The 26259-nt window shown below is 44.9% G+C and overlaps 1 protein-coding gene and 1 pseudogene across 2 annotated transcripts in view; both read right to left on the bottom strand.

Moving 5' to 3' along the window:
• Nucleotides 1–23762, bottom strand: part of COG2 (component of oligomeric golgi complex 2) — a 456761-nt gene extending 432999 nt beyond the window's left edge. The window contains exons 1-2 of one of the 2 annotated variants that reach the window (XM_073627553.1): nt 23606–23762; nt 18976–19137 (exon numbers count right to left, since the gene is read on the bottom strand). In XM_073627553.1, the coding sequence (XP_073483654.1) occupies nt 18976–19137; nt 23606–23671 (228 nt within the window). In that variant the 5' untranslated portion in view covers nt 23672–23762. The remainder of the gene's footprint in view (nt 1–18975; nt 19138–23605) is intronic. The other variant, XM_073627554.1, reaches the window with a different exon arrangement.
• On the bottom strand, nt 828–946 carry LOC141141651 (5S ribosomal RNA; annotated as a pseudogene).
• Nucleotides 23763–26259: the final 2497 nt, after the last annotated feature.

The raw sequence follows: 26259 nt of genomic DNA, 5'->3' as shown, positions 1-26259 counted from the left end.
TAGGATGGAACTCCAGACCTTGCAAGAGAAGGTCTGGCCTTGGTAGGGTCAATGGGTCCCCCCCTACTGCCATCTTTATGATCTATGCATACCAGGATTTCCTGGGCCCCGCTGGGGGTCACAAGAATCAATGACTTCCCTTCCTGCAAAGAAGTCGTGGACACAGGCAGAATAGGAGGGAATGCAAAAATCTGTGAGAACCAATTCCACAGGAAAAGCAAGGCATCTGTTCCGCATGCTAGCGGATCCTTTGTTCTCGACACAAAGTTATCAAATTTCTTTGTTGAATCCTGGATGCAAACAGATCTATGTCTGGGATCCCCCCCCATCTTTGACATATTGACAGGAAGATATCGGGGTGAAGAAACCATTCTCCCGGGAACAACTGCTGGCGACTCAAGTAGTCCGCCTGCCAAATTTCTATTCCTAGAATGAAGACTGTCGATAGGCAGAGTACATTGTTTTCTGCCCAAGATAGGAAATGAGTCATCTTTCTCTGGGCCGCACAACTTCTTGTGCCCCATTGGTGATTAATATAGGCCATTGCTGCGGCATTGACGGACTGAATCCTGGCACTACAATACCGTAAAATGAACGTTTAGGCCCTCAGGACCAAGTGCTCTGCCTGAATTTCTAAAATGTTAATGGGCAAGGCCATTTCTGATCTGGGCCACTTCTCTTGGACAGTTGCCTCTTTCAGGACTGTTCCCAAACTTAAACAAAAAAGGTTGGCATATGTTGTTACTAATTCCCAGGTAACTGAAGGAAGGATTTTCCCCTTTGCAGATTTTTGAATATTAACCATAAACTGAGGCTCCGGCGCACCCAGCCTACAGCACCTGATATTTCCAGGTGGTCTTTCATCCGGGTACTAACCAGGCCCGACCCTGCTTACCCTCCAAGATCAGACGAGATTGGGCGCTATCAGGGTGATGCGGCCGTAGGCTTTGGAGTCAGACACATTGGGAATGTAGAGCTTGAACCGTTTTGTTTGAAGCCGATAGGATACTGTTTTACAGCAGTCTTGATAAAACTGAGCATAAGGAACGGCCTTGAATGAACCCACAATCTTTCCCAACAACTTCATGCAAAGTTGAATGGGAGAAATTCATCTTGCTTCGGCCACCTAAATCAGTTCCTTTATGGCACTGATCTTTGCCTGGGGTACGAATACCCCTCTCTGGGCGTACCTATGATCAGACCCAAGAAAGACTTTTTTCTCTGGATCCTTAGGAATGTTTAAACTGAGAAAACGAGGAGATGGAAACTCTTGGAACTCCAGTTTGTACCTTGGAGATATTGAGGAAGTCCCCCATTCGTCTTGACACTCCTTCTGCCAGATCCCTGGGAACTGCAGAAGAATTCTCCCTATTGAGCAAGCAGGGGCACCTCCTCAAAAGGAGGCTTCAGTATCTTGTAGGCTTCCTCCCCCAAGACCTCTTTTGTCCCTGGTGTTAACCCCTGAGGATTACCTTTTGAACCTGACAGCAGAAGCCGTTGTGACTGCCTGGAGGCTGATGCCCCTGGCACAGAAAAAAAGAGCTTTGAAACGAAAACACACTTACTCCTTCACCTAAATGGCATTTCACTAGAAATTCTTTGGATATATTATCCAAAATATCCCCAGATAGCTGTTTCACCGCAAAAAAGGAAGACTAGCCAGGAGCTTCTTGCATGACGCTTAGCAAAAGGCGTAAGGCCTAAAGGATAGAATCTCTCATAGCAACTATTGCAAACATAAAGCTGCCTCCAGGATAACCTTGAACACCTGTTTAAACTGGTCTCTCAACGTTAACCAATTACCGTCAGCGCAGGCCAGAAAAAAAAAGTGGTTTTTTTTTGTTTTTTTTTTTAATAGGAATTCCAACCTTTTATCCTAAGTATTTGAGTATTGTCTGCCGGACAAGTCAAACTTACTCACAAAGGATATAGTAGCGTCAATTGCCGGTATACCCTACTTAGTGAACTTTCTCTACCATAAGATAAAGTGTGAAAACTTTTTAGAAAGGAAAATAATGCTCATCTGGGTGATCCTCCAGTAACACAAAAAACGTTTCCAACAAAGAATGGACAGGAAAAGGCATGCACAGCTTGAGGAGGCTTTAGCGAACCCAAACACTCAGTTAAGGGTACATCAATGTGGAGCGGATCATTCAGCAAGAAATTGTACCATCAATCTTACAGATTGTGAAAGCTGACTCTCCCGCATCTGACACCTCAGAAGAGGAGTCATCAGCCTCACCACGGTCCCATGAGGGAATTCGTCTTCTCCTGCCCCTAGTTCCTTCAGTTTGAGGGTCCTAGAAAAATGGAAGAGAACCTGTCGCATCTTGACCACACTGAGATGCGATTAAAGTCGCTAAATTTTTTTAATTTTTTTTTTTTTAAACCTACCATAGCTGAGGTAAAAGATCTTCAGTAAAATTAACAGGGGCTGCAGTGTTGAACACAGTTGCAAACATTTCATGGCCCCGATCTCACTCTGATCAGCCACCCCCCTCTTAGGGGAGGATGCCATTTGTAGAGTAGGCTTCCCAGAGCTTGAGGGAGAACCTTTTAGCTCTTTTTTGGGGGAGGGGGGTTTCAACCCCCCCTTTTTTTTTCTTATAATTTCTTTATTTTTGCATATTATATATTACATTCCACATATAGCACTTAACATATTCTTCATGTCATCTCTTACATCTTGTCGCATCCCCATATCTTCAAATTATAACAACATTATACATTTCATATTCGATGCAACTCAGTCTCGTCTACACAATAGACACATATAAATTTTCCTTTTCTCTTATCCTAACCCTAATACCTACCCCCACCCTCTAAAACCCCAAAGGAGAAAAAAAAAAAAAAAAAAAAAGGGGAGGGGTGCCCCCTCCCCTTCGATCGCGCATGATCTACCTCTCTTGTTCTCCACTTCTATAAGCTAAGTAGGGAGCCCATATCTTCCAATATTTCTCATCCTATTCTTTCAGCATAGTCAAATTCTCCATTTGTTGGATTTCTGTAGTTCTAGCCCACCACTGTGTTCTAGTCGGAGGGACTGAACTCTTCCACAGAGCCGGAATAGAGGCCCTTCCCGCCGTGAGGTGTTTAAGCAGGGAGTTCTTATATTCTTCCACCGACATGGGGACATCATTTAGTAAAAATGCTGCCGGATTTTTCCCAAGAGACACACCTGTAATATCCTTAACCGTTTCCTCAACCATTTTCCAAAATCCCCTGATCTTCTCACATTCCCAAAATATATGCAACATTGTGCCCTCTGACCTCTTACAACGCCAGCATACATTTGAGACCTGTGGGAATATTTTATGTAGTACAGATGGTGTTCTAGACCATCTTGTGAGGATTTTGTATCCTCCCTCCTGGTACCTGCTTGCAACCGATGTCTTAAGAATAGATTTTAAAATTTTGACCTTCTGTCTTTGGGAGAACATTATCCCCATTTCTCTCTCCCAGGCTTGAATAAAGTTAAGATCTTGGGGAGCTTCCAAGCTTGTTAATACCTCATAAGAAATATGATAGGGAGTGCCTCATGCTCTCTCCATCTCTGTTCGAAGCGCAATAATTCCCATATCACTGGGTACGTTTTAGTTTTCAAGCGGATATATGCTCCTAGCTGCATCGCCCTGAAATAGTCTAGGTCTGGTGTTACTTCTATCTCACCTCGTGACATCAAGCAGTTACCCCTTGAGAAATGTATGATCCTGTTTTTCCCCCTGCATTTTAATACATCAAACCCCTGGTCTGTTATGCCAGGCTGAAAGTCTGGCGTACCCAGCACCGGGGACATAGGGCTCGGAAGTAATGATAGATTTGTCTTTTTAAAAATCGTGTTAATAGTACGGAGAGTTGCGCCTGTCAGTGGGTGTTTTTTCACTGTTATTGGTATTTCCGATCTCGCTATCCACGCCAACCCCTCCAAGGGAATTTTAACCATTGCTTGTTCTAATTGTACATATGGTTTCCTCTCAGAGGCGCACCATTCCATTACTCTGGCTAGCTGTGAGGCCTCCTGATATCTCACTGGGTCTCACTGGGAAAGCCAATACCTCCTTTTTCTTTTAGGGAGCACCAAGATGGTTCTCCGTACTCTTGCTGGCTTCCCAGCCCAGATGAACCTCAGAAACCTTGATCTGAGGTCTTTCAGGAAACTTGGGGGGGATCTTTATTGGCAAGGTTTGCAACAAGTAAAAAAGCCTAGGCATCACGTTCAACTTTATATTTGTCCTTCCAAACCATGTAAAGATCTCCCTATACCATCTCTTTAAGTCTAGTTTAATTTGTCTTAACATCGGGGCATAATTTAATTCAAATATCCTACTAAGCTTCTTCGGTATTTTGGTCCCCAGGTAACTTATATGGGATTCTGACCATCTAAAGTTGAATTGCGTCTTTATCTGTTGCATTACAGGTGCCTTCATTTCCATCCCCATAGCCTCTGATTTAGTATAGTTCACCTTATAATTTGCTATCCCCCCATATTGACGTATCTCCATTAGAAGAGATGGGAGGGATATAATTGGGGAAGTTATGAGAAAAATCAAATCGTCAGCATAAGCTGCTAACTTATGCTCCTCTCTTTCTGTCTTAATACCTCTAAATGTTGGGGTTGGCACGTATCTTCCGTAACCCTTTCATGACTAAGCCTATTTTTGAAATTTGGTGTTTACAAGTTAAAATCCGTATTTTTTGCTAGAAAATTACTTAGAGTTCCCCAACATTATATATATATATATATATATATATATATATATATATATATATATAAAATTTTAGCAGAGAATCTAGAGAATAAAATGGAGATTGTTGCAACATTTTATATCACACGGTATTTGTACAGCGGTGTTTTAAACGCAAATTTTTGGAAAAGGGACACTTTCATGAATTTAAAAAATCCAAACAGTAAAGTTACCCCAATTTTTTTGTATAATGTGAAAGATGATGTTACGCCGAGTAAATATATACCAAACATGTCACCCTTTATAATTGCACGCACTCGTGGAATGGCGACAAACTGCGGTACCTATGAATTTCCATAGGCGATGCTTTAAATTTTTTTTTACGGTTACCAGGTTTGAGTTACAGAGGAGGTCTAGGGCTAGAATTATTCGCTCTGATGATCGCGGCGATATCTCACATGTGTGATTTGAACACCGTTTACATATGCAGGCGCGACTTCCGTATGCGTTTTCTTCACTGCGCGAGCTCGCGGGGACGCTTTAAAAAAAAAAAAAAATTATTTTATTTTTATACTTATAAATTGTGTTTAAAAAAAATTTTTATTTTTTTTTACTTTTATTGCTGTCACAAGGAATGTAAACATCCCTTGTGACAGTAGTAGGTGGTGACAGGTATTCTCTATGGAGGGATCGGGGGTCTAAAAGACCCCCGATCCCTCCTTTGCACTTCAAAGTATTCAAATCGCCGAAAACGGCGATTCTGAACACTGTATATATTTTTTTTTAAAACCGGCGCCATTGGCAGCCAAGCAAATGGGAATTGACATCATGACGTCGCTTCCGCGTTTACATTGAGAAGGCTGGAACGAAGCCGCCCACAGCTTCGTTCCAGCCCGCCCCCAGCCGCCAAAGGCAGCCGATTGGACACCGGGCCTCCCGATCGCACGGGAGGCCCGGTAAGAGCGGCGGGGGGGGGTTGTCCCCTCCCGCTCCTCCGGTATAACAGCCGAGCGGCTTTTAGCCGCATCGGTTGTTATACTCGGATAGCCGATCGCCGGCTCTAAACAAAGGTACCGGGACGATGCCTGCAGGCATCATCCCGGTATAACCCCGGAAAGCCGAGTACGCACATCTGCGTACGGTCGGCGGGAAGGGGTTAAAAAGGGCTCCAATGTAAGAATGAAAATGGGCGACAATGGGCATCCCTGGCGCGTTCCGTTTCGAATACAGAGTGGGTCCGAGAGTCTGTCGTTTACCTTAACCCTCGCACTCGGGACTGAATATAGATTTAGAAACCATTTCAGCATTCCATCCCCCAAGCCAATATGTTGCAGGGTAGCCCTAAGGAAAATCTAATCAACTCTATCGAATGCTTTTTCCGCATCAGCTGAAAACAATATTAGGGGTTTCTGTTGGCTCTGTGAGATGTAAATAGCATTTATTACTCTCTGCGTGTTTTCTAATCTGATCGCTAAGATCTTAGAGAAGATTTTTAGATCCGCATTTAACAGTGCAATCGGCCGGTAGCTGGAACACTGAGATGGATCCTTACCCTCCTTCGGGATTACTGCTATATGTGCCAACAATGTCTCAGTAGGTAACTTCTGTCCCTCCCGTAGTGAGTTAAAAGCCGCTATGAATCTTGGAGCCACTTTCTCGGCAAAAAAATTTACAGTACGCCAGGGTGTATCCATCTGGGCCGGTTCTTTCCCCAATTTTAAAAGATTTAATGCTCTCTTAATTTCTTCTACTGTAATTAGTACATCTAGATCTCGTGCTGTCTCCTCTGTCAGCTTTGGCATTCCTGAAGTTTGTAAATAATCCCTTGCCATCCATTTGCTTTTACACCTCTCTGGGGATAATTGGCATTCCAAATGGTAAAGACCCTCGTAGTACTCCTTAAAAATCTATGCCATTTCCTGAGAGGAACTAACCACCTCATCCCTCTGTGTCTCGATACCCAACATGTATTTCTGTGTGGTAGCATCCTTAAGGGCCTTTGCCAACATCCTGCTCGGCTTATTCCCAAAATTCATAGAGTGTCTGTCTTCCCCGTTTCAACTTAGCTTTAGCCTGTTCAATGAGCAGTGAATTTAAATCCTCCCGTAAACCACTTAAGTTCTCCTCTAATCGCTGTGTCTGAGATTTTTTATGTATCAGCTCCACTTCCCGAATTTTTTTAAGTAGTACATCAATCTGTTCATTAAGCTTCTTTTTCCTATGCGCCCCTAAGGATATAAAGGCCCCTCTCATCACGCATTTATGTGTTTCTCATAGGCAAAATGGGGTGACTTCCTCCGTATCATTTGTTAGAAAAAAGGAGTCCAGTTCCTGATTTAATTTTTGTTCGTACTCCTTATCCTTTAACAAGGTCTCATTAATCTTCCATTGCCACTCACGGCGATCTGCCTCCCCTAGATCCAACACACAGTTTGTCGGGGCGTGGTCCGACAGGGTGAATGAGCCTATATCAGCACTCACGATGTTATTCCTGTCTGTGAGACCAAGATATAATCGATCCGAGTGTATGATTTATGTTTTGCCGAGAAGAACGTGTAATCTCTGTCTTGTACATGAAGTGTCCTCCATGTATCTACCACCTGCAGGTCACTTAGTAATTTTTTTACTCTTCGTAATTTTATGAATGACAGGTGGGAGGCTCCCCTGGACGCATCTATAAGAGGGTCCAGGGCCAGATTAAAATCTCCCCCTCTCACCAAAATTCCCTCCTTGTGCTGGTGTATCATTTGAAGACAGGTCTCTAAGCAACTAACCTGGTCTTCATTCGGGAGATAACCTTTTGCAATCCTAGTAATCCCTTTACAATTAAGAGATGGCTCTCCTCATCTCTAATTACTTTAGTCTCCTTCCATGGAGTCTGTTTTGCCACGATAATACCCTGTTTCCCCAAAAATAAGAGCGTGATTGTCAGTGATGGCTGCAATATAAGCAATATAAGCCCTACCCCCCAAATTCTCAGTTCGGCAAGAAAACTAATCCGTTTCTCCGGGATGTTCAGTCCCTTAACATTATATGTAGGTAAACTTTATCCTGGTCATATCTTCCGATCGTCTGGGAGGGGGAACCCAAAATGGAAAAAAAAACAAAACAAAAAACCCCAATTCCCTTATTCTACTCAGAAGGATAATCCAACCGGCGCGACTCCTCGATTTTTACATTTAGCAATTGCAACCACATAACTCAATTCCCCCCCCCCCAAAACCATCCTTACCCTCCAACCTGATCCAACTCCTTTCTACCCTCTACCCTTTATAGATCCGTGCTTCTCACTCTCCCTTCTCATACCCCCCCCACCCCCCTTCTATGTGTGCCCCATTTAGGTTAGCTTCCCTAAACCCCCCCCTCCCCTAAGTACCTGCCAACCTATAGTAACCCTCTAGTGATCCCCCCCCACCTCATCCTGTGACCCTCCCCATCCCTAACATCGCAGCTTTCCAAATCACCAAAAAAATCCTTTTAGCCAAAAGGAAGGAACGAAAAAAAAAAAAAAAAAGAGAGAGAGGGGAAGAGAAAGATGAGAAAAAGGAGGAGAGGAAGGGAAAAAAAGTGAGAAAAAAAAAAAATATTCAATAAAAATAGTGTTGTTCCCCTTATTAACCCTGTTCAATAGGCATCCCCAGAGCCCTTATCTCCCACACACTCTTTTTTTTTTTTTTTTTTTTTTGAATAAGGAGAAAGAAAATTTATATGTAGTTTTCACCGTGCGATACAATAAGTATGTTTAATACATTTAATACCTTTGGTGTGTTTGCGAAGAAAAAAAAAAAAAAAATAGATGTGTTTATTTCATTGTCCCCTACCCCTACACCCTAAAAAAAAAAAAAAAAAAAAAGAGGGCACCACCCCCCCTCCCCTAGCACTCCACCTTAGTGCTAAAAAGAAAAAATAAGTTTCACACACCTCATCCTCCCCCTCCCCCCCCATCCACAGATCGCTCGACCCAACCCACCCCTCATGTGTGGCCTATATCCGTCATAATACACACCCAAAATGCAAACTAAACCTTTTTAAAGATAAAAAAAAAAAAAAAAAAAAAAAAACTGTATAAAACATAAAAATAGCACACTTATTTCACCCCCCCCCCCCCCAAAACCAAGAGCAGAGGGAGCTCATGGTAACAGCAAGTCAAGTACTTTTATCACGGATTTTCTCCGCCCCTCATGAGGACCAAAATTTGGAAAGAACCCTAGGGGGAAAAAAAAAAAAAAAAAAAAACCACCACAGCTTCTCAGCAGACTCGCATAAAAAAAAAAAAAAAAAAAAGAGAAGAAGAAAAGAATAGTAGAGCCTAAAACACAATTATTCTGCATTTTTCTCCCAGTTCCTTCTTCTCTGCCGCTTCTTCTGTTGGTTATATCCCCCCATAGTCTCGACTGGAATATCAACCCAGTCAGGAACCTCAACTACTTCGGAGCCCAGGAACATAAATACTTCTGGCAGTTGCTCTGGGACAAACAGGTTGAAAACGAGTTCTATTTTTATGACTAGGGATAGCGGGTAGCCCCATCTATATGTTGCTCCCTTTGCTAGTATTTGTTCCATTAGCGGCCTCAGTAGCCGTCGCCTAGCCTTCGTCTGCCAACAAAGGTCTGGGAACACCTGTACCTCCTGATCCGCAAATTCCATTACCCCTTTCTGCCAGACTGCTCTCATTATGTCCTCTTATTTTGAAAAAGTGGACTCGGCATAACACATCCCTAGGTGCCCCCTGTTCTGGAATGAACCCTGCCAGGCTCCTATGCACATGATCCAACATAATGTAGGCATCTGGGGGGGGGGGGGGGGGGGGGGGTTTCCAAATATTAAAAATAGCTATTGCTGTCTTTCTTAAATCAGGTGTTTTTATGGCTTCTGAGATCCCTTTAATACGCACATTATTTCTTCTACTTATGTTCTCAGAATCTTCAGCCTGCAGTTGTAATGCTAACAATTTTTGGTGTTGCGTTTTTAACTTTCTCTCCAGCAAGTGAATACGAGTATCTGCCGTGGACTGCAGTGACTCACAGCTGAACAATCTCTTGTCCATCATTTCTACCTTGGCACATACTTTACTCATAGTTGCTTTTAAATCACTCATTAGGGCTTGTATGTCCTTTTTAGTCGGGAGAGCCCGTATAAGCTGTCTAATGTCCGGCTCACTACCATCCTGCGCAGTCATCTCCCCTATGCTCAATGAACATACCTGAGCCTCTGTGGTAACCCTGGTCCACGGTAAGATCGGGGAGCTTACTTCTACAGATTCTGTCAGTTCGGTTCGGATGTTACCCACGGATCTGCTTGTAGTGGCTGATTCCTCCATGGCTACTAGCTGCCTCTGGGCGGCCCGTGCCGCTCACTGAGAAACAGCGCTGGCCTCTGCTGACATATCCGTCTCTCTCTTTGCTGTGAGGTATCTCGTAATAAGCGAGTGACTGGGCATATCCGTCACTCCTGTGCCTTTCCCTCGTCCCGGCATAAGCTCCCAGCGTCTCTCGGTCTACACGCTTTTTCGTTGTTCTCCTGACGCTCTTCCTCGTGAAGAGGGGGAGAATACAGCACAGGTGGGGGGGTGTCTGGAGAAGAGAAACCCCCCCAGACTTACCAGAGGTCTGCTGCTGGCTGGAGAGAAAAAGAAGCCTGCTGCTCCAGACAGCGTGATCTCTTGAGGAAGCACGAGAAGGTATGTGCTTAATATAGCCCCCAGTGGTGACACTTAGGCATGACAACATTTACAATTAAAAGGAGACATTTCATAAGACAATTCAAAAATTTCTTAGAAAACTCCACTTACCTTTCCCGCCGCAGGGTTTTCTGTGGAAAAAAACCAACAGACCCAATCTTCACCCTTCACGGTGGGTTCCGTTAACAAACCTTCAGGAGCTGGGGACCCTCGGGGAAACCCACAATCCTGGACCTGTAATAGCACCTCCGCCAGTAAAACTTTATGGCCTCGGTACCAAAAGTACTGGATCCCAGGGTCCAGCTCTCTAAAAAGAGAAGCGTTTACAGGCAAAACCTTGTTTCTTCGGACACGAGACCTGGGTACCTTTTAATTTGGCCTAAAAGACACTTTGAATGGATCCAGATGCATAGCTAGCCCCAGCAAGGATTGCTCCAGTGGAGTTTAGCACAGCACATCTTTACTCGTGACCAACACCTTAGACACTGGCGAAAAAACTGAGATGCTCCCGGTGTGGGAGGGGTTATATAGGGAGGCAACTTCCTGTTTAGGGTGTGCCAGTGTCCAGCACCTGAAGGTGGACTATAACCCACATAGTAATTACTATGGCTCTGTGTCCCTTGATGTACGATTAAAGAAAGGACATTTACCAGTCCTGCAGTCCCATGATGTCAGCACCGCAGTTGATATTTCCATTAGCTGTCGGGTGCGGCCTCCCTCCGCCATTGCGGGTAAGGGAACCCGGCAGTGTAGACTTAAGACTTCACGCCGGGAACCCTACTGCGCATGCGCGAGGCCCCGCTCCTCTCTCCTACTGGCCCAACGACAGGGCCCCCCCCCCAAAGCATCTTGTTCCCATGCTGATGGGAAGAAGGGCCTCTTCCCCTCAACCCTGGCTTGTGGTTGTCTGTGGGCAGGGGACTTATCGGAATCTGGATAAGCACCGCCCCGATGTTGATACAACGTCAATTACGATGTCTTCCTCCACCGCTGCCCCGATAAAAAGAAGAAAAGAAAAAAAAAAAAAACGCTCCTCCGACAGAAACTGGTTCTCGCCATTCTGTCAGCTCTTATATAAAACTTTGGGGTGTGGCCATGTGGTGACGTAACACGGAGATCCCGTCTCCTTGTGACGACATGGACCCATCATGCCGGGTCCGTGGCGTTACAAGGGGGCAAAGTCTCTGGGTTACGCTACTGCATGGCCACGCCTCATAGCTATAATACAAGAACTGTCAGACACCAGAGCTGACAGAATGTCAGGAGCCAGCCCAGGGTTGTGGGAAAGAGACCCTTGCCCAATCAACATGGGAACAAGATGCTTCGGGGTGGGGGTTGTGGGAGAAGCCACAACCTTTTTTTTTTGTCCCTTTTCATTAAAATAGGGAAAAGTTGTTTTAGTTTTTTTTTTTGTTTTGTTTTTTTCGGCTTTCCTTTAATTGGAAAAATAAAAACGAATCTCTCCAAGGGGCGGTTCACACTGGTCCGACAAGCGTTCCAAGCACAAGTCGCATGATATGTTAAAATCAATGGTTCTCTATGAGAGCCGGTTGGGTTGACTTGACATGCAACTTGTGCTCAGAGGAATGTTAGCAATGCAAAATGTATTTGGAAAAAAAAAAAAAAAAAACACACAGAGCCCATTTTTAACACGATAATGTAATTTCAAATCTTTTTTCAATCGTCACTGTAACCAATCGTGCTCTTGCTCAGCTCCCCTTGCTTCTATATTTAATTACTGACTATCCAGTTCTGGAAGTAATCTGTTAAAGAATGGAGGCACCTGGAAGTGCCTGCTTTAACGACCTGGCCAATTTACTAGGTAGAGGTGAGCCCAAAGGTTTGCTTTAAGATCTGTGCTCTAATGTAACTTGCTGGGTCTTTTTTGTTAATGGAAAATAAGGGCAAGGGCATTCATGTTAAAAGCGAATATGTTGCTTTCAATTACTTTAGAAATCAGTTTTTATCTACAGTAATTAAAAAAAATATACACATGAAGGTTATGGTGAGAGGGGACTAAAAGAATTTAAACTGAATAATGCTATTGGGTTATACTTCCTTGTGTGTTCCCAAAGCCCTACTCCATGCACATAACTGATGATGACCAAAAAGCCTGAAACAGCTGTATGCAGTTCGGAATACCTGGCCCTATAATATTAACCTGCATCCACACCATACACCTGCAATTCTGGCTGTACAAGTTAGCCATTTAGGGGCATAAAGGAATGATTTGAAAATATAATGTGGGGGGGATGCTAACACTAGACAAAGAGCTAAAAACATCAAAAACAACAGTGGCACAATGATGCATTAAATGCCCTTTCCACAACAAGAGCTTGATTTATTCAGCGCTCAGACAAAAACACAAATTTTTAACTCAAAGGACAATGTCATAATATGAATAAACCACCACCCCTCTGATTGTATTAGGCATATTTAAATACTTACCTTTATTCACACTTCTAAATTCTTGAGTGTGCAGCATTGCCTGACACCACACAGCCTTGGCATCCAAAACATCCCCTTCAGGGTTCTTTGCCTATCGAGCACACTTGTGATGTCCCCATTCACTCCTAAGGATAAGCCCATACTAATAGCAGCCCCCAGCCATTTGGAAGAGTACAGACCATTCATAGGCAGGACTACACAGTCAAGAACGGGGATGAAAAGTAAGAGACCAGAGTTTAGAGTGGTGATGCTTACATGCCGGTCTCTTACTTTCTCTATGTGGGACCCTTTTTTTGCAAAAAAAATTGACAGTTACTTACCGGTAACTGTTTTTCTAGGATATCTTCCAGGACGGCACACCTGAGAGATGAGAGGCTCCTCCCTACAGAAAACACAATCAATCGACAGCTGTTTTAAGTCCACACCCTTCCCCTTGATCCTCAGTTTGTAGAGAAGTAACTTCTGAACCTGGTTCACAAGGGAAATCATTCCTCATAGGTACTCACCTTCAAGTGTTCTACCATTTTCCCTCCTCCAACGGGCGGGAAGTAGGCCTGCCGTCCTGGAAGATATCCTAGAAAAACAGTTACCGGTAAGTAACTGTCAATTTTCTCTTAGTCATCTTCCAGGACGGCACACCTGAGAGGATAATCAAGTACCTCAGGCCTACCTTAGGGTGGGACCACTGCAAGACCCTCTTGGCGGACCTTGGTTCTGCAGTGAGTTTTACCTCCACTCCATATGCTTGATGAAGGTATTATAGCTGGATCATGCGGCTGGTCTGCAGGTCTACTCCACCGATGTCCCTGCCTTGTCCGCTTCGGATGCAGGACCTAGGTGGAGTGGGCTCTTAAAGAAGGAATCAGAAAACATGTTAAACTTGTAGGTTAGCAATGTTGCCTGTCTCACACATCTAACAACCATGGCCTATTGTGCCTGTAGGTGCTACTTAGAACCCCTAAAGATTAATCAGAGACCTGTGTTGTAAGACAAGGACACTCAGTGATCACTAAGAGGGCCTGTCTTAACACTACCCTGTTCAGGGAATTAAAACTGCAAAAAAAGGTGGGCCCCTAACAGACAATCTTTTTTGTTCATTTTTATCTTTACATCAGCAAAGACTAAAGGGAAGCCTACTTAAGGGTAATAGATTAACCGAGGCTTGATCCCTGGGTTTAAGGCATGCCCACTCTGTGGCTTTACTTACGCCTGACTGCCTACTTCAGGAGAATAAAGCTCATAGCAGGAGTATAACACTTATACTGCTACATCTAGTTCTATAGAAGGGTGAGATGAAGGCCATGCACCGAGCCGTAACCTATTCGGTCGGGTATACATCTTTATACTTCATCTTCAGGTCATAATACTCCTCTGAACAGAACTTCCCAAGTTCTTACTAAGCAGGGTGATTCTTTATCGCCTTCCTCCAGTGTCCTATAACCCTACTGGGCTTCAACCCTAGGAAATGGTTCCAGCATTCCTGAATGTAAGGGGCTGAGGCTTTCTGACATGTGACGTCTGCAGCCAGAACTCCAGGCCCCTCCACGGAAAAGAGGGCTGAAATACAAAAGGTGATACATGCATTATTAATATCACAAATTAAAAAAAAAAAAGATCATAGATTGTGGACCCAGCACAATAGATTTAGACAGAAAGGACACAAGCATAGACAATAATGTGTATCCGAGTGTGGCTAGCTAAACCAACATATCAAATATGGGAGAGACCCAAATCTGAACTTCAATGTAGACAAACAGTCCTCACAGTCTGGTTTTCTGATGTACAGCCAATATGTAAAAACATTAAGACACACGCAAACCCTCAGCCTTGGTTCACACTGGGACGACTTGTCAGGCGACCTAGTCACCTGACAAGTAGCGTCCTGTTCTGTGCAATGGAACCGTTCTAATCGGCGCGATGCAAGTCGCTCCGACTTAGAAAAAGATTCCTGTACGACTTTGGGGGCGACTTGCATTGACTTCTATACAGAAGTCGTTTCGCAAGTCGCCGCTGAGTCGTGTCCTGGGTCGCCTGAGGCAGTCGCGCTGTAAGTCGTGCTGCCTCAGTGTGAACGTCCCTAAATGCTGCGTGTTTCTGAAGTACAGCTAGCTAGGTCATAACTGATATATATACATAAAGGACGGGAGTCCTGTTTACGGTGGAGTTTTACTGATGTACAGCAAAACAGGGCCATAAATATAAGACAGAAAGACCCAAACTTCTATGTTGCGTATTTCTGACGAACCACCAAATACAGTTATAAGATCAATATGGCACACAAGACAATATCTTTTCTGTTATGCAGTTCTGTAGTGCAGTCACATAGAACCAACACAGAAAGGACCCAAGCAACCTGCAGCATTGTGTTTTTCTGAAGTGCAGTAAGGTAAGGGAATCTGAAACAGAAAGCACCAACAAGCTTCAATGTTGAGTATTTCTGCTGTGCAGCCACGTAAAAACAGACAGCCTTCCTAGCTGCGATCTTTCTGGTGTATTGCAAAGTAAGGCAATAACTCCATGATGTCTATTCTTGTTGTGTAGCAAAACCTCAACCAGAAGGGACAGATAAAACTTAGGGCTCCCACACTTGTGCGACCCAACCTGCAACCGCAAAAACGCAAGAGAAAAGTCATACACTATGGCTTCCAATGGGAACCATTCGTGTCTGTGCAACTCCAGGTCGCACCTCAAGATTACACAGGTCGCAGGTAACTTGCAATTTTGAGGTTGAACAAGCGAGGGGTCCCCAATGCTGTATCTCCGTGGAGGCGTGCAGCCAACAACCCCCTGCTGTGTATCCTTAAGAAGCAGCAAGGTACAACAATGAGAAACAGAAAAGACATCCCTCACTGCTATGCCTTTCTGATATGCAGCGCAGTAAATATAGAACATACAGGACACAAACAATCTTCAATCTTTGTGTATGTCTGATGTGTAGTAATATACCAATACTGAGCAGAGACGCCACCACCCTCAATGTGTCTCCCTGCTGAGGCAGCAAAAACAAATCAGAAAAGGACAAGCAACCTCTCTGCTGTGTCCCTTCTAATATGCAGCCAATAAGGCAGTAAATGTAAGACATAAAAAGGACAGACAACCTTCAATCTTGTATATATCTGATGTGCCACAATATAACAATCTGAATAGAGATAGCACATCCATATTGAAGGGATTTGGCATGCGACTCAACATGTCAAATCGCATGCCTAAAATCGTCAGCCTTTGCCGTTAATAGCACTTTCAGCCCAACGCCACTTTGCGGGGCTGCACAGATTACCAAAGGCAGTACAAGTACTACCCCTGGCACAGGTTCAATTTGTATTTCCCAACAATTCAGGACCATCAATCTTCACTACTGCCTTTCTAATAAGCAACCAATAAGGCAGTAATACAGGACACAAAAAACCCCAGACAGAACTCAATTTTGAGTATGTCTGATGTGCAGCAATATAACAAATATGAGCAGAGATGTCACAAGACTCAATAATGTGCATTTCCGCCATGCGTCACAAGACCAGAAAGTACAGACCACCTTCCCTGTTGTATTTTTCTGATCTGTAGCCAAATAAGGCAGTACCTTTAGGATATAACAGACAACAACCAAGCTTCAGTGCAGTGCATTTCTGATGTACAGCAATATACCCCTTATGAGCAGAAATGTCACAAATCTCAATGTGTATTTCTGCTGTGCCACAAAACATCCCAGCAAGGACAAACCTTCACTACTGAGGTCTACTGGTGTGCAACCAAGGAGGAGTCATGGTGTATCCCTTTATGAAATAACCAACAAAGCAATTTGATCCCTAGGCATAGCCTGGGCTGTAGACACTAACACTTCACCCCCCAGTGAAGGAACAAATCCTAAAATGGTTAGACACCTTACTACAGTAGCTGTTGTCCTACCTTACCTCCGTAGACTGAGCAAACGCTGGCCAGCTCACACACAGGTGGGGCTGATCAGGAACTTAAGTCTCAATGAGCCCAGCCCTAGAGACCAATTTAGGACAGCCTCTAGAAAAGGTGGTCACCAATTTAGCCTGGAGGAAAATAGCCACCTGCAGGCCTTAAACAAGCAATCATGTATCTATCTAACTCTTGCATATGTTTGCACAGAAAATCCTTAATTAAAGGATATAGGAAGCGATTTATGGTAAATCGCCTTTAGATCTGTCACTGAGTTGACTGTAGCCCAAACCAACAAAAAGGTTTTTCTTACCTCCTGCACTATAATATAACCACAATGTAAAAGGTGGAGTGGAAGGTTGGAGCTTATGACTTCAGATTCCTAGCAGCTGGGCTAATAGGGCCATATAACCTAGTGCACCTGCTGACCAGGAGAGCTTACTCCTGAATCCTTCAACCATTGCACAATCCATAAATTGTTCAGTGGTATACCTGGCCTGTAAGGAACTCTTTGTATCTACCAGGTCCCCCCCTTCGCTCTATTCATCCCTACTAATGTCCCACAACCGGACATGTAGGGAGAGGCTGCCAACCTACTGTTGTGATAACCACAGTGTCCCTGCTGTAAGAGGGAGCTGTGGCTGGTGGTTTTAGCAGTAGCTTCTGGGCTATTTTGTTATGTAGACCCCAGGTCCTGCACGGTACCACTCAGTAAATACAGGGGGAAGGTGAAGAAATGCCTTACCTACCTCTTTCCCATCTGAGGTGGTTTAGGCACACTCGCTCCTCTGCACCACTTGTCCACCATACAGCATCTCTGATGTAAGAGGGAGCTGTAGCTGGTGTTTTTAGCAGAAGCTTCTGGGCTATTTGAATCTAGACCCCAGGGGAGATTATCTCAAATGCCCAGAAACCATCTGGCTGGGATTGGGGATTTTGCAGCTAAATTCCCAAGGTAAAGGAATGTACTCACCGTTGTCTTCCCCTTTTGCCACAGCCACCGGGCTTGCTTTTCCATCCTTATGGTCCACACGCAAGGAGGATAGCCGCCAAAGTGCCCCCCCAACTGCTGTCCCTGTAGGGAGCTGCAAGGTTAGGCTGTGTCCTGCCAGTCAGTATATACACCTGGGGGGGGCAATGCCATACGTTCCTCATTCCATTCTGAGGTGGTTTAGGCAGACATCCACCGTAGTGAACTGGTGCCTCCTCGAAAGGAGGATGTGGGCGCCTGCTCCTGCTGACTCTCAGCCTTCCCTCCTGGGTAAGAACGCGGGTCGTTCAGGCGGCACCCTCCCCAGCAGCCCACGCGAGCTACCAGGGCCCCAGGAATCGGGGGCCCTGGAAAGAACTGACAGCCAGCACCCCTGTCTGAACGGACGCCCGGACAGGTAAGGGGGGGGGGGGAGACAGGAAAAAGGCCCCTGAAGTTCTGGGGACACCACTGTACCCAGGGGCCTTCAGCTCTCAGGGGGGCTCTTCCAGTTTCTGCTGCCCCCCCTGAGGAAAGGATAGGGGAACCCCCCCAGGAAGGATAAATATATCCGGCCAGACCCAGAGGCCCATCAGGTACTAACCAGGCCCGACCCTGCTTAGCCTCCGAGATCATACGAGATCGGGCAGGCGGCGCCCTCTTTCACTTTCAGGGTGATGTGGCCGTAGGCCTTCCCAGGCATTTGGTCCGGCTGCCAGGGGGGGACCACCAGCCCCAGGCTTCGGGTCATTTGGAAAAAAACAAACGGTTTTGCTGTGTAGGGAGAAACACAATCAAAAACTGGAGGATCAAGGGGAAGGGTGTGGACTTAAAACAGCTGTCGATTGATTGTGTTTCCTGTAGGGAGGAGCCTCTCATCTCTCAGGTGTGCCGTCCTGGAAGACGACTAAGAGAAATTTTTTTTTTTTTCAAACAGTCTCATACTATTTGGCCACTATATTGTTCCCCTGTTTACATTTGCTTACTGATGCCTGAGATGCTTATGCCTCCACTACAGTGTGGACAAGTCCACACACCCCACCACCTGCTCACCGAGGCCTGGTCATATGCAGGGCTCTAGCATAATCCCCTCACAGTACTGACATATGCTTCCTTTACCAAGCAAAGATGTGCACAAAGACAGAGCTACCGGAAGCTGCAGGCCAGCACCATTGGCTTGGACTTGTATACAGGAGCCCTTATTTGTACTTTTAACTATGCCGCTACAGTCAGGGGGGTTTAAACAACTTCACTAAAAACATGATAAAACATTTGAAACAAAGTCTTACCAGGTTAGTTGATAAATTTACAAAGTCTGCATAGTCTTTATTGATGAGCTCAACCATAGCAGTCTTAAGAAGTCTGTAGTAAATTTCTAGATCATCTCGAAGAGTCTCCAACTGCACACGTTTTCTACATTCTGACACAAACTGGTCCACATCAAACGAGTCCTTCAGAGAAGAAATAAAAGTAAACAGTTCCACAGTCAAAACAAGAAAACCAACTAGGATTTACTCCAGGAAGCTGCAGACAAAAGGTTCCACCAGGAGAGGTCTTGTGTGGCCAGATAGGTGCAGGCTTTGGTCCTCCAGCCTCACTCTTACCAGTTATGGCTGACAGAAGTATTGACATTGATGTCACTTCACTTGTCAGCCTATCTGCAGCAGATCAGGAGGAAATCTACTAGTGGTTTATAGACCAGTAAGAGCTCATGCACACTAGCCTCTTCTGAACACTTTTTTTCCTGACATGAGAAAAGATGTGTTTTTCAAACATGTTTCGGCACATCAAGCATTAGGGTGTTTATTCATTTAATTGGCCAGAACATTGACTACTTCCAGACCGTCCACGCGCATATACTGCGGCAGGTCGGCCCAGCTGCACGAAACAAGGTACCTGTACGTTTTTTGCACTTCCTGGTCTCAGGCACAGGCTGGCGGCAAACAGCTCCCACTGTGATTGGACACATTCAGGGGAATGGCAGAACGGCAGTCTGCCTATGTAAACAAGGCAGACTGTCGTTCTGTCACAGAGAAGGAGAGAAATCTGATTCCTACTAATCAGGAACACCGATCTCTCTCTGTCTAGTGTTGGCATCCCCCACACAGTTAGAAAGCACACATAGGGAACACATTTAACCCTTTGATTGCCCCTGGTGTTAACCCCTTCCCTGCCAGTGTCATTTATACCGTGTCAGTGCATTTTTTTTAGCGCTGATCACTGTATTGGTGTCACTGGTCCCAAAAAGTGTCAATTGGTATCCAATTTAATCGCAGCCATTACTAGTAAAAATTTTTATTTTTTTTAAAGTCCCTAAATCTATCCCATAGTTTGTAGATGTGATAACCTTTGCGCAAACCAATTAACACACACACTAATTGGGCTTTTTATATTTTACCAAAAATATGTCGTAGAATACAAACTGACCTAAATTGATGAAGAAATTCGATTTTTTACATATTTTTATTGGATATGTTTTAATGCAGAAAGTAAAAAAAATAGTTTTTTTTCAAAAATTGTTGCTTTTTTTTCCTGTTTATAGCGCAAAAAATAAAAAATAAAAATAAAAAAAACGCAGAGGTGTTCAAATACCACCAAAAGAAAGTTCTATTTGTGGGGAAAAAAGGACAACATCACACAACCGCTCAATTGTCAGGTAAAGTAACGCAGTGCCGTAGCGCAAAAAATGGCCTGGTCGTTAAAGAAGTAAAGTCTTCCTCTTTAATTACTGTAAATATCTCCTAAACTTGCGCCGTTTAGAAGATATTTACTACATACGCTGCCACCGACGTCATTGGCGCATGCACACGGAAGAAACAGCCTGCTTGAGCCGTTTCTTCAGTACCCGAGCCGTGACTGACAGCACCCGCGTGCATGCGCGAGAGCGACATCGCGGCTCCAGTCAATCACAGCACCGGAGCCCGCAAACCCAGAAGTAACTCCAGAAAAGATGTCGGCCATGGGAGAGGGGAGTGCAGGCGGCACTGCAGGGCATCAAGCTAAAGAAAGTATGTTATTATGAGCTAGTATGCAATGCATACTAGCTCATTATGCCTTTGTCTTGCAGGGGTTTTTTTTTTTTTGGAATTTTTTTTCGAGGGTTTACAACTTCTTTAAGGGGCTGAAGTGGTTAATTTATTCTGGCCATTGAAAGTAATAAATGCTCAAGTGCTAAAGTCCTTGAGAAAGTCACATGGTCTGTGACGTAACGCGTGGGAAGAGCTAGTGACGAGCACTGCTGTTACGAGAAATCAGTACGGCAGCAGCGGCTTTGAGGAGTCACGCTCGTAGCGGCTGATTGCTTTCTTATGCCCGACTTACAATTGGGTCTATGTGAGTGTATCACTTTGTTTATTCTCCTTGTTTCCGTTTGATCATTGCGCAATGATGTTATTGTTTTACTTACACGATTCATCTGTATGCTGAGAGTGAAACAAAGCGCAAGTTACTATCCATCTATGACCTGGGAGAAGAAACTTTGGAGGCATAGATGAATGCAGGCTGAACCAAAACACAAACCAACTCCTATGTTTTAAGTGAAAATGACTAATGGACTAGTGGGTGATTATTATTGTTTGTCTTAGAGGAATATTATATCTTATTAGCTTTTTGCATGATTTTCACTATGCATCTGTCATTAATATGATAGCTTATAAGTTCTGATAGTTATATATGCGCATTTATTTAAAATGTTTTGATTATAGCGTCATTGCGTTTTATCGCATGCATTTTTGATGCTTTGAGGTTTATACCCACATATTTTTATATTTAGCAATAATTTCAGGGAAGCTGTGCACTGACAAGTTAATTAGAGGTCGACAATAATTTTTATTATCATTTTACAATAGGGTGCCTGAACACTTACGATTGATTGCAGCTTAATTTTTTAATTTTCAATCACAATCTATCACTTATTTCATTACAGTGCTTGAGTTTTCCACATAACACTTATTCAAGTGCTAAACGTGCCTAGCTTTTAAGCACATCAGGCATTTTTCTGCCCAAACGTCCCTCCTTCGAATGCGATTTTGGTGCCTTCAGAACACCAAACACCTTATTTCTGGTACTTATATAGCGCTGTCAATTTACGCAGCACTTCACATATACATTGTACATTCACTTTAGTCCCTACCCTCAAGGGGCTTACAACCTAAGGTCCCTAACTCACATTCATACATACTAGGGCCAATTTAGGCAGGATCCGATTAACCTACCAGCATGTCTTTGGAGTGTGGGAGGAAACCCACACAGGCACAGGGAGAACATGCAAACTCCAGGCAGATGGTGTCGTGGATTCGAACCAGCGACCCTTCTTACTGCTAGGCAGGGGCGTTGCTAGGTCTGCAAAAGATCTGGGGCTAAAGCCCATAGCGGCGGTCACCAACCTTTTTGCATGCCGCAGGGGGGGGGGGGGGGGGGGGGGGGAACCGGTGGTAAGCAATTTTTCACGGGCGATGGCTGGTGTTGGCACTTCAATCATCATGGCACCATTGTTGATATGGTGTCAGGGTGACTGAAGTGCATTATTTCTATTGTAACATTCTAATATATAATGAAGTGGTTCAACTCACCATACTGCAGGATCAGTGGGAGCCCTGGGCGTGTCACTTGCCACATCTCCTGCCACTAGATGCAGCGTGTCACTTGCCACCGTCGCCTGTCACCAGATGCAACGTTTTACTTCCCTCTTTCACCTGGCAGCAAATGTGGATTGTCACTTGCCACGTCACCTGCCACCATTTGCAGATTGCCACGTCTCCTGCCACCATTTGCAGACTGCCACTTCTCCTACCACCATTTGCAGATTGTCACTTGCTACATCTCCTAGCTCCATTTGCAGATTGCCACTTGCAATGTCTCCTTGCTCCATTTGCAGATTGCCACATCTCCTGCCACCATTTGCAGAATGTCACCGGCCACCAGATGTGAGTTGTCACTTGCCATGCCAGCCAGTGCCACCAAATGGGCATTGATGGCAGGCTGACAGCACTGGTCCATTTAATGACATCAGGAGAGCGGTGATGCGGGACGGGCAGTGAGAGAGAATGTTATCTTGCTGCTGCCCGCCACACCTTCGACATTGAAGCAAGGGGGTCTGGCTGCAAAGTGGAGCTCCACGATGACAGGAAGCACATGACCTCCACTCCACCGTGCTGTGAGGGCGGAAGAGCGTTGATGTGTGGCGGGCAGTGAGAGATGATGTCATCTCTCTGCTGCTCACCACACCTCGCTCCCAAATTGAAGAGGTCCGGCTGTGTAGAGCGCTGATGTTGAGCGGCCAGAGATGTCATTTCTGCTCATCCGCCCGCTTGCTTCTCTCCTCCGCCTCTCTCATGCAGCTAGCCCACCGCAGCAGCCGCAACCCACTGGTTAGGCAGGGACCCTGCAGCAAAAGACTCAGGGCTATGGTCCCCAGATTCGGGGCTATAGCCACCCCCTAGCAACGCCCCTGCTGCTAGGTGAAAGTGCTAACCACTGTGCTGCCTCACCTATGTGTGCATGGACAGATAGAATAACAGAGGGGCATTTAGGAGCAGAAAAAAAAGTCAAACACCTGTAAAAAAGGGTTTTTGACAGCTACAGTGTACATGAATTCTAAATCATACCAGTCAGCACCAGTATGTAGGCAAGAACTAAAATCAGCAAACGCATGACAGTCTAAGATTCCTAAATATCTAATATCACCAGGAACGTCACCAGTAGACATATCATTGGCACTATGCACTATGGCCAAAGCTGCTATTCAAGCGAATTATCAGTCACCCTTTTTAAGAAGAATCTATGATCCCTCATCACCGTGACAACTGCACAGAAACCGGGCAGGCTACTTTATTGCGCTGCAAATGACAATTCGTTTTCAAAAGCAAATCATGCTTGACACCATAACACATCACGTCAGTGATCTACTACCAAGTTTACCTTCATAAACTCGTCCTTATCGAAACACAAAGTGCTGGGGCTCTGCGGGAGCTGCATCTTTTCCATGGCACAGCCTCTGAAAAAACACGGAAAACTTAAGCAACGCGGCACTTCCGCCAACCCCTACATGTTACTGACGTCAGGACACGCTTTCACGTCTAAGCTTTGTGTCACAGCACCACCTGGTGTTCGCCAGAAGTGTTGACTTGTGCTTCAACCTGTCAATACTGTAACCTAGAAAAAAAAAGGAAGCTGGAAAATTAGATAGAGAGGGGATTCTAACTTTTTAAAGAAGTCACGGTTAAAGCTAATATTGTCTAATAACAAGAGTCATGTGTATTTTTCCTTGTGCATTTCTTACAGATCTGTGCAATAGTAAAACTCTGTCTCTTTGCAGGATCTTGCTGTTATAAAGAATTGTCCGGCTGGGTTCACACTTAAGCGATGACAGACATTGCATGTGATTCGCTGTGTAGATCAAATTTGCGCCAAAATGCTGCTGGACCCTTTTTTTGTCCGCACTACAATGGGTATTCAGACCCATGCGATCTGATTCCATCCAATTTTACAGTTCACTAATGCCTTGTTTCCACTGAGCGGATCGCTTCGGTTCGGTATGGTACGCAATGTTGGGTGTTTCCGTTATGAAAACGGCCCATACAACCGAACCCAACCGTTCCATTCAGGGTCCTGCTTCAGATATGGGGCCATAGAAAATGGAATGGTTCGGTTAGGGCGGAGCTACGATACATTCCACTGATTGGCTGACAGAAAACCCTCTTCTGTGCTATGCTGAGGCATTTTTTCTAAACCCTGTATGGCCCCTTGTGGTCCCACTTGCAGTGGAAACGCTCACTAGAATAGACTGGACCATTCTAGGCCATTCAAACTGTACCGACCCAAACCGATCCGCTCAGTGGAAACAAGGCATCTGTGTTCTGCAAACCGATTTGAGGGTGTCATTAACTTTATATTGACACCCGCAGTGGTTCACAGAGAGCAGTGTGAACTCCCTGCGAGTCAGATGTGATGCGGGAACCTGCACAGGAATCAATTTGGTTCACGCATCTCACAGGAGTGAACCCAGCCTCATACCTCCCAACTTTTTGGGCATAAGGGACACCTATCAGCAAAAGTATGCAGGCATAGGACACACTCCTTGCTACGCCCCCTTAAAGGAGAATTGTACAATAAAAAACAAGGATTGGTTAAACCCACAAATGCTTTTTTTTTTACCACTACTATATTGGCTTTTGGAATTTACAAATGCAGCAATTTAGAAATCAGATAAAAAGGTTTAGCGCTGGAAAACACTTTTTGACAGATAAAAAGTGCATTTTATATAGAACTATATAGATCGGATGAAAATGAGTGACAAATGAGGAGGAATGAGGGACAGAGGGACATTGCTCCAAATCAGGGACAGTCCCCCAAAATCAGGGACTGTTGGGAGCTATGCAGCCTCACTGCTGCTCTCTCTCCTTGTGCAGGATAACTGTCTTTTATCTGCCCCTCTCCTGTAGTTTTCTGCAGACATCCTTTAGTTTGGGGAGCCTGCTTGGTACCTCCCACAGCTCTGCCCCCTGTTCAGGCTATATACATCACAGTGATGGTGTCACTGCTACTTTTACAAGGTAATAAGCAAATAGTGTAAATGGAGTTGCACAGCCTATAAACAAAGTGTCATATCATAGCCATATCCTCAGTAATTACATCAATTCAATATAAAAAAAAGTAGCTACACTTTAGCAGTATATATTTTAACTTGATCTAAGTGCTAAATATTGAGTACATATGTATATTTTATATTACCACAGATGGCTATGCTGTAGCGGTATTGAAGACTATTTACTCTGTAAACCTGACATATTATTGCCAGCAGGGCCGTCTTAAAAGCATCATGGGCCCCTGGGCAAAGTAATGCTCTGGGGCCACTACAATGGAGACAGTGCAGGTAAACAGGTATCAAGAACGTAGGAGGCAGAGAAATGGAGCTTCCCCTTTTGGGTGGAGCTCCGCATTAACTACATGAACAATCATTGGGTACAGCAAAGAAACGGTGGTAAAATACTACATACATAAAGTAACAAAGCTGTCCTGTGCATATAATATATCTGCTAGATTGATGCCTCCCCAGCACTATGGCCCCTCTACACCCTAGATATCCCCCCAGCACTCTGACCCCTCTACACCCCAGATATCCCCCCAGGACTCTGACCCCTCTACACCCCAGATATCCCCCCAGTACTCTGACCCCTCTACAACCCAGATATCCCCCCCTGCACTCTGACCCCCCTACACCCCAGATATCCCCCCAGCACTCTGACCCCTCTACACCCCAGATGTCCCCTCAGCACTCTGACCCCTCTACACCACAGATATCCCCCCAGCGTTCTGCGAGTGCACGTAGGTCTGTGAGTGGTCTGCGAGTGCATATAGGTCTGCGAGTGCACGTAGGTCTGCAAGTGCACGTTGGTCTGCGAGTCCACGTAGGTCTGCGAGTCGTCTGAGTGCACGTAGGTCTGTGAGTGCACGTAGGTCTGCGCGTGGTCTGCGAGTGCATGTAGGTCTGCGATTGCACGTAGGTCTGCGAGTGGTCTGTGAGTGCACGTAGGTCTACGAGTGCATGTAGGTCTGCGAGTGGTCTGCAAGTG

This window comes from Aquarana catesbeiana, linkage group LG04 (genome assembly GCF_042186555.1).
Source record: "Aquarana catesbeiana isolate 2022-GZ linkage group LG04, ASM4218655v1, whole genome shotgun sequence".
Lineage (NCBI taxonomy): Eukaryota > Metazoa > Chordata > Amphibia > Anura > Ranidae > Aquarana > Aquarana catesbeiana.
The sequence above is the reverse complement of the archived record's forward strand: the minus strand, read 5'-3'. Positions and strand labels throughout refer to the sequence as shown.